This window comes from Gekko japonicus, unplaced genomic scaffold, assembly GCF_001447785.1.
Source record: "Gekko japonicus isolate JY-2015 unplaced genomic scaffold, Gekko_japonicus_V1.1 scaffold650, whole genome shotgun sequence".
NCBI classification, from domain to species: domain Eukaryota; kingdom Metazoa; phylum Chordata; class Lepidosauria; order Squamata; family Gekkonidae; genus Gekko; species Gekko japonicus.
Genome location: NW_015164684.1, coordinates 369,914 through 379,002, shown reverse-complemented (window position 1 = coordinate 379,002; position 9,089 = coordinate 369,914). Strand labels below are relative to the sequence as shown.

Genomic DNA, 9,089 nt, shown 5'->3' with positions numbered 1-9,089 from the left:
CCATGCAACAATCCCAATTTGAATCCAGGCCCTATATGCTTGAGAATTTTTAAAAAATTGCTGGGAGCTCCAAATACAAAATTCCCTGTACGAGTCCAGTTTTGGCCCTCCAACTTCACTGCTTTTTATTTGACTCCTGCCTATTCCATGAGAAATCCAACCTCTTCTTCCTTAAAAATCTGTTCAAACGTCTGCAGAAACATTTCTGTTGTACCAGTTAGGGTTGCCAACTGTATATGAAAAAGTGTGCATGCACTCGAGAGCTCATACATTGAATAAACCTTTGTTAGTTTTAAAGGTGCCACTGGACTCTACATTTGTTCTACTGTGACCATGGTATGCAGGTAGAGGGGGTTAAGTCCAGAGGGAAGACTCTTGCATGCAACAATCCCAATTTGAATCCAGGCCCTATATGCTTGAGAATTTTAAAAAATTGCTGGGAGCTCCAAATACAGAATTCCCTGTCCAGCTTTGCCCTTCCAACTTCACTGCTTTTTATTCGACTCCTGCCTACTCTATGAGAAACCCAACCTCCTCTTCCTTAAAAATCTGTTCAAATGTCTGCAGAAGCATTTCTGTTGTACCAGTTAGGGTTGCCAGTAGCTCTGGCTGGAAAATACCTGGAGATTTTGGGGGTGGAGCCTGGGGAGGGGGGGGGGGGAGGGTGGGGTTTGGGGAGGGGAGGGGCCTCGTCAGGGCATAATGCATTAGAATCCACCCTCCAAGCAGCCATTTTCTTGGTCGCCTGGAGATCAGTTGTAATAGCAGGAGATCTCCAGGTGCCACTTAGAGGTTGGCGATCCTAATTCCAGTCTGTTTTATTATCTCACTAAAAAGCCTTCTGGAAAGTTTTTAAAAATCACTATCACTGCACATACTAAAATTGTGGACAATATTCCTGCCCCCTATGGAGCTAGTAGTCAAATAACTACGTAGGATTTTTCTCTCTCACCAATGGCTCTGTACCTGATTTTTTCAGATCATCAGCATTGAATTGATAGAGGAGGTCATATGTGCCCCCCATTGACCCAGAAGTAATGTAATGAGTCCCGAAGTCATCAAATATCCGGCTGTAGAGGGCATAGTTGTACTCCAGAGGTAGGCTGTTAAGGGCCTTTAAGAACATGCCAGAGACCTGTAAGTCTGATGGATTCACCGTGAAGTTTGACACCACAACCTTCTTGCGGATCCTGATAAAGTTGGAGTTCTGAAAGAGAAGAATAAAAGAAGGGCCATCTTTCTTATACACCTTTCTCTTGCCCTTCTTCCATGGAGCTCAAGTCAGCATATGTAGTTCTTCCCCCCGCCCCATTTTATCCTCATAACTCTGTAAGAAAGGCTAGGCCGATTGTGTACGAATCCAAGGTCACCTAGCAAGTTTTCATGGCTGGTTAGGGATTTGCAGGGGTCATTTCATAGAAAAAGATGTGCAGGAGCTCATTAGCATAACTTATTAGCATAACTTATTTGCATATGCCACACCCCCTGCCATCACCAGAAGTGTGTCAGAAGGCAACACCCACCGGCGGCGGGCTCTTTTTGTAGCAGGAACTCGTTTGCATATTAGGCCACACACCCCTAATGTAGCCAATCCTTCAAGAGCTTACAGAGCTCTTCTTACAGGAGCTACTGTAAGCTCTTGGAGGATTGGCTACATTAGGGGTATGTCGCTTAATATGCAAATGAGTACCTGCTACAAAAAGAGCCCTACCGCTCAGGCTCCACTGGACTGTTTTGGATTGCTAGCTATTGGGGTGGGGGGAGTGCAGATCTGTCCTCACAGAGGAGGGAGAACTTTTATCTAAATAAACCTTGGTCTTAAAGGTGCCACTGGACTGTTTTGGATTGCTAGCTATGGGGGAGGAATGCACAGATCTGTCCTCGCAGAGGAGGGAGAGCTTGTACCTGAAGGCGGGCCAGGGGGGGGAGAGCTCTGCAACTTACCTGGCTGCTTCTTGCTCCTGATGGCCCAACTGAGGGCTGCAGGGGGCGGGGGCTTGTTGCATGTGCCCACCCCCTGGGCTCCTTACTGCTGGAGCTCCACTCCTGTGCGCTCCCGCAGGAAATGACCCCTGGCCTGGATTTGAACTCAGGTCTTCCAAATCCTAGTTGGACAGTCTAACACCTACACTGCAATGGGTCTCAATACTGTGCTCTCAACTGGTGAGGAGATGATGAGTTTTGTATAACTCAATGCTACAGGGAAGTTCACAAGCATACCGATGTCCCATGGTCACTTAATTACATGCCATTTGTTGACTTGCATCTGAAAAGGCATAAATTGGCTTCTTTAAAGGAGGCTTTTAAAGTTCTGTCTGAGCACAGAAGCCAGAACAAACACTGCATGGTAAGAACAAAAGAATTCTGTTCCTACAGCTGACCAAAGCTGCATCTAATGCATTTAATGCACAATTCTTCAGCAATGGCCAGCCAGATGTTTGGGAAGACCACCAGTAACACAACATGTTGCTTGCCCTCAGTGTCTGTCACTCAGAGGGTATACTGTCAGTGAACCTGGAAGCTTCATTTAGCTAAATTCAGTTAACAGACCTATCCACCATGGTTTTTTGTAATCCCATTTTAAAGCCCAATATAAGCTATTTTTATTTATGTAAAATATTCATATCCACCATTCTAATTGGCTCAGGGTATGTAACAGCAAGAAATTGAAATAATAAAAACAAAGGAAGCTTTAAAAAAAACCCTCACCCATTACAACCCAGATCTAAACGACAACAACCCACCAATATTCCAGTATTACAGACTGAAGAATTCATCAGCCCAATAATGGTCACGGTCACACCAGCGAGATAATCTGGGGGCGAAGCGAGGCCTTTTGCTCCGGAGCAAATTGAAGTGTAGTATCGCAATCAGACATTTCCCCCCAGGCTCCGTGCACATGCCCTCAGCCGTGATCAGACGTCGATGGTGAAGTGTGGCAAAGAAGGGCGAGGCAGTTCAGCAGTACACGTTTGTGCGCATGCACAGTTCCGCGTTTGCACGCATACCATGGGATACCAGCGTTTCCATGATCTGACGCCCGTGATCTGACTAGTGCACTTTCCCTGGTATCTTTTAACTCTGCTTCTTCGGCCAGGTGATACGGGTTGCTGACGGGTGTGGGACACTTGCCAGATGTTTTTGTGTGATCGCACCCATAAAATCCGCCCAGCATTCATCCCTATTGCACGGCTAATTCTACGTGTGACCAGACCCAATGATTAGCAGAAAGCCTTTGGGAACAGCCAAACCTAGGAAGAAAGGGATCCCATGTATGCCGTCAGGAAGCCTATTCCATAATAGCAGAGTAGCCACCGAAAAAGCCCTGCTTCTAACCAAGCTATTGGAATAGTTAAAGAAAATTAAAGTGCTTGCCACATATTGTGGTAATGAACTGTATCTGAAGCTTGAGCTTTTCCTCTTTACTGGTCTGTAGTTCCTTTCAATTGTAAATTACAGTTATTCTGGCCAGAATTACACATTCTATTTACTTCCCGTAAACAACAACCTCCCCTCTGCATGTCTCTTACTAAAATCTTTTCCTACTTAAAATCCTTGGCCATTGTTCCTGCTTTGACATAGAAAATACATTTCGTGTGCAAGAAAGAAGCTTATCTCTACAATGCACGCACCAGGAACAATTATGCTAACATTTTTTTCACTTGAGACTTCAGCCTTTAAAAAAAAAAAAAAAAAGAATGCCGTCACACACTTTACATTTTTTTTAAAAAAAATTATATTTGCAATATCCAGCCTTCCACATCTTAAGCTATTATGAACTCATTTAGGATTTAGATATGCACCTTAAATGGAAAACAATAATGTTGCACTATGATAAAACCCTATAATGTAGAACATGCTTTCCTAAATCTATCTTAACTACATAGCTGCTGCCAGATGTACTGGAGAGACAGGCAGGGAGATTGCCATCAGCAATGTCTGCCCAGAATTTGGCTTTCTTTGGAAGATCCTGGGGAGGGGGGCGTGGCTCAGGGGTACAGCACCTGCTTTGCACGCTGATGGTCCCAGGTTCAGTTCTCAGCAGCTCCCGTTAAAAGGATCAGATAATTGCTTCATGAATTCAGTCTGCTTGAATTGTATGCAAAAATGACTGCTGTGTTCACAATTCCCACTGTTGCTTCCCTGTATCCAGCACCTACCCCCTGCTGAAAAACCAGGTGGGTCCTTCATAATGACCCATAGATGCTTTATTTGTTGTTGTTGCTGCTGCTGCTGCTGTCAAGTTGCAGCTGACTAACGGCAACCCCAGAGGGTTTTCAAGGCAAGAGATGTTCAGAGGTCGTTTGTCATTGCCTGCCTCTGCATCACCACCCCAGACTTCCTTGATGGTCTCCCATCAGGGTTGCTAGCCTCCAGGCAGTGGCTGAAGATCTCCTGGGATTACAACTGATCTCCAAGCGACAAGACACTGAACTGCAGGCTGTGGGAGGTCGGTAGTTCATCAGTTCGAGACCCGAGTGTGCCGTATGACAGAGTGAGCTCCCGTCTCTAGTTCCAGCTCCTGCCAACCTAGTAGTTCGAAAGCAAGAAACTGCAAGTAGATAAATAAATAGGTACCACTTCAGTGGGAAGGTAACAGCGTTCCGTGCGCCTTGGTGTTTAGTCATGCCGGCCACATGACCACGGAAATGTCTTCGGACAGCGCTGGCTCTTCGGCTTTGAAACGGAGATGAGCACCGCAACCCTAGAGTCGGATTCGACTGGCTTTCGAGCAAGGGAACCTTTACCTTTACTAAGGAACACTCTCCAAGGTACACCTTAAGTTTCCAGGGCTGATACTTTTCTGATGCTGCAAGGAATAGGGTGACCCATAATAGTCCAGAACTTTGTGTGTGCCTCGTGGCTTCTGTGCAGGCACCAGGGCTTGAACACTTCCTCGTCTGTTACCGACAGCCTGAGTTCTAGATAAAAACACACCTTATAACAGACATGTATCCTAGAGTTTTATGGTGGTTGTATTTCCCCATTGTAATTTATATAATGCCCTGACCTGGATGGCCCAGGCTAACCCAATTTCACCAGATCTTAAAAGCTGAACAGAGTTGGCCCTGCTTAGTACTTGAATGGGAGACCACCAATGTGCCCTCTAAGCTGTTGTGAGCGAGCGATTTGGCCACTGCATAAATTAGTTTGCTCTGGAGCCATCCTCCCTGAGCTGAGACAAAAATGTGTGAGCCGGAGGCTAAAAAACTGTGAGCTGGCTCACACTAACTCAACTTAGAGGAAACACTGGAGACCACCCAGGAAGCCCAAGGTTGCTACACAGATGCAAACCACTTCTGGGCGTCTCTTGCCTTGAAAACCCTGCAGGGTTTCCGTGGCTTCACAGCACTTTCCACCACCAATGTATATAATATCAGGTGGGTAGCCATGTTAGTCTGAAGCAGCAGAACAAAGATTGAGTCCAGTGGCACCTTTAAGACCAAGAGACATTTATTCAAGGTATAAGAAGTGTGCATGCACACAATAGCTTATACCGTATCTAATATCTTCAGCTTTCCCAGTAGGAATCCCAGCTCCCTGGTCTAGAAACATTGCACAGGGGATGCTCTGGTATTTGGGCAAACTCTATGGTTTTCTGGCTGACATCATTGTGACATCCCCCCACCTCCCAGAACACCCCCCAAAGGCCCCCACCAGCAGAGGTAAGGGACCTGACAACCCTGTTTCACAGCAGCATCAGTAATAGGGTTGCCAAGTAAATTTTACTCACCGGCGGGGGAGCCTCGCCGCGCTCCGGGAGCCGTCCCTCGTTGTCCGCGTGACGTCAATCACAATGAGGGTGTGGCCCCGATCGTCGGAGGGAAAACCATAGAGTTTTCCCTCCGACGATTGAGGCCATGCCCCCAACGGAATCGACGTGGTTGCGTCACCTCTGGTGACGCAGCCACCCTGCGCTTCGGGGGGGCGGAGTTACCCCGGGGCCCGATTCCGCGGCAGCGGAAATCGGGCCTCCAAAGTGGGGGTTTACCCGCCCCCAATTGGCAGCCCTAATCAGTAAACAAGGAAGGACCGCTCTTATTTAGAAGGTACTCCAACAGCTTTGTTTGGAGTTTTAAAGACCGCTGATTTATTTCAACAAAAGTCTTTTTTTCAAAAAGGAAATCAGTAAGCCATATATGAATATTAATGTCTTTTGTCGTCTCCCAAGCAAACAGAATGGCTCACTTCAAATTCTTAATTAATCTGGTTTGACAGACTGCAGGCGTCAGGTAGGATTTCCTGCTTTCATACAATACAGATAATTCAGCACAGGGAAGGGTGGGTTTTTTTTAGTTAGCTGGGGAATAAAAATGGAGCCATTTCAAGATCTGTCATTCTAGCCAGAAGTCAGGTGTCACAGATGGGTAGAGTTGCCAACCTCCAGGTGGTGGCTGGAGATATCCCACTATTACAGTTGATCTCCAGGTGACAGAGATCGGATCACCTGGAGAAAACGGCTACTTTGGAAGCTGGGCTCTATGATACTATACCCCACTGAATTCCCTCCCTTCCCCAAAACCTGCCCTCCTCAGGCTCCACCCCCAAGTCTCCAGGTATTTCCCAACCCAGACCTGGCAACCCTACAGATGGAGACTAAAAGACAAAATAAGTTCAGTTTCATTATGGATGTCTAAGATATGGGACCGCTATATTTTAGGGAAAACTCACAAATAGACTATTACAACTTGAACATAAAAACTATCAATCAACTTTTTTTGAACAATGGTTTCCGGTCATAAGTTACATGGCACAGAATGGAATTATTCCTGACTATTTACTTTCATCTGAAGTGTTTATTCTATAAATCCCAGATTTAGAGTATGTTTTAATTTTGATCAATAAATATTAGCTAGTTGAACTCAAATTCTTACATTTATACAAGATGGTTGCTAACCCAACTGTATTATGAGTACACATGTTAAGAGCTTTAATTAGTTAAGTTTTAGATAGATATACTGCACAGAATATCAAGAATATTATTAAACAGTTTGCATTGTTTGGGATTCTCTGTATCAATTGTTTTATATTCATTTAATAAAATTATTTTAAAAAAATTAAAAAGACAAAATAAAGACAAGTCTACCTTTTTGTAGGAAGCTTTGACGGCTTCCTTAAAGGAGGATGAAAATACGAAGTCCGCTTTTTTGTTTTCCCAGAACAGAAACGAGACTTTAGCAGAGCTTATGCCAGGTGTAGAGGAAAGATGCTGTTGAGAGGAAGTAGAGTGCAGAGCAACCAGATTACTGTAGAAAGCAGATTCTACCTCGTCTTCCTTATTCTCGACCTATAAGGAGGCAAAATACAAAAACCTTTTTGAATGGCAAAATATACCTCATTAAGGGAAGAACTTAAGGAGAAGACTATTTCTTCTCAGTCGAGCACACTCCATATTTTTTTCTGCCTTGACCTGAAAAGACAAGATTACCATTTTCTTTCTTTTACATTGCTATAAAGTTCTACTAGATTTGAGCCCCTCACTTTCCAAAATCACATTATTTCAGCTTTGGGAACTCAAAACAATGCTTTCTCACATATGTTCGGATATTATTTCAATCTCAATGCTCATTCTCTCCAGTTTTGCTGTTTTTCTTATGTCTTGCAAGTACCAACTTTGCGTTTGAAAACTGTCAGGATGATGAAACCGGACTTCCAGTTGATGGCAGCACGCTAGCAGACTCACCTCCCGGACCTCCCGGGGGTGAAGCTGCGCTCCAGCCGAAGGAGGGTGTGTGCAGGCTCACTACTCCCCCAGGGACCCAGCTGAAGGGACCCTGGCCATGGAGCTCTTGAGAGGTTGCCTCTTCGACGGCGTAATGCCGGAGAATTGAGGCACCTCTCCGCTCTGACGGTTCTTCATGCTGAGCGACCGAATGGACTAAGTGACGCTGACTGGGGCAAGCGCAGGAGATCTAGCGTTATAAATGGAGTGTAAACGAGGTCCGTGGACCGATTATGAATGTGAGTCATTTAAGCATTGATTAAAAAGAAGAAGAAGAAGAAGAAGAGAAGAAGGATTGGATTTATACCCCGTTCTTCACTTGGAGTCTCAGAGCGGCTTACAAACTCCTCTCCCTTCCCCTCCCCACAACAGACACCCTGTGAGGTGAGTGGGGCTGAGAGAGCTCTGACAGCAACTGCTCTTTTTCAAGACAGCTGTGTCAGAGTTTGTGACTGACCCAAGGTCACATCAGCAGGTGCAAGTGGAGGAGTGGGGACTCAAACCTGGTTCTCCCACATCAGAGTCCACACACTTAACCACTACACCAAAAGAAGCTCCCCACCTCCACCCCACGGAACAGAAGATAAGGCGAGCGGGGGAGGGATGCCTCCCAAACGCATAGACTTTAGAGCGATTGAGGGGGGGAGCAGAAGTATAAATGGTTAAAACTGCTAAGGAGTACTTACCAAGGCGAGTGCGAGCATTTAAGCGCATATTCAGAGACTTTCAAAAAGTCTGCAAAAGTAAACAAAGCGAAAAAGATGGCGGGGAAGAGGACGAAGAAAGTGAAGCATCTGAAATTGAAAGTAACTGAGAGCCCAAAACCGGAAGGAGCCAATGAGCCGGCAAAGACTTTGGCAGACTCCATGCGCCACCTGCTGGACCAAATGAATAATCTCAAAGAGCAGATGACATCAATGACCCAGTGTATCACCACTCAACAAAATCAGATAAGCGAGACTCTGAAAATGATGAATCAAACAAATGAGAAGGTGAAAGAAGTGGACGCCACTACCCAAAAGGTGAAGAAGAAAGTTCAAAAATTGGAAAAGAAGCAAGTTTCTACAGAAGAGCAGTTGCTACAATTACAAATGGAAAAGGCTAATATGATCCTTTGCTTTCAGGACATGCCAGAGCCTAAGGGAGAGAATCTGAAGGAAGTGATGAGTGAAATACTGGTCCCAGTGGCAGAGATGAAGGCGGAATTTTTGCTAAGCAAAATGGATGTGGCCTATAGGTCATATTCAGGATACATAAAGAAAAATAATCTGCCTGGGGAAATTGTCGTAAGATTCTCAAAGAGGCATGTAAGGGATGCAATCCTGAAAGCAGTATCTGGAGCACCCCTGAGAGCTGGGGAGAGTGT

The 9,089-nt window shown here is 45.3% G+C and overlaps 1 protein-coding gene across 1 annotated transcript in view; it reads right to left on the bottom strand.

Moving 5' to 3' along the window:
- LOC107108807 (complement component C6-like) overlaps positions 1 to 9,089 on the bottom strand; it is a 50,560-nt gene that overhangs the window by 28,029 nt on the left and 13,442 nt on the right. Inside the window, exons 6-7 of the mRNA XM_015409327.1 lie at positions 7,088 to 7,288; positions 967 to 1,207 (exon numbers count right to left, since the gene is read on the bottom strand). Of these exons, the coding sequence (XP_015264813.1) occupies positions 967 to 1,207; positions 7,088 to 7,288 (442 nt within the window). The remainder of the gene's footprint in view (positions 1 to 966; positions 1,208 to 7,087; positions 7,289 to 9,089) is intronic.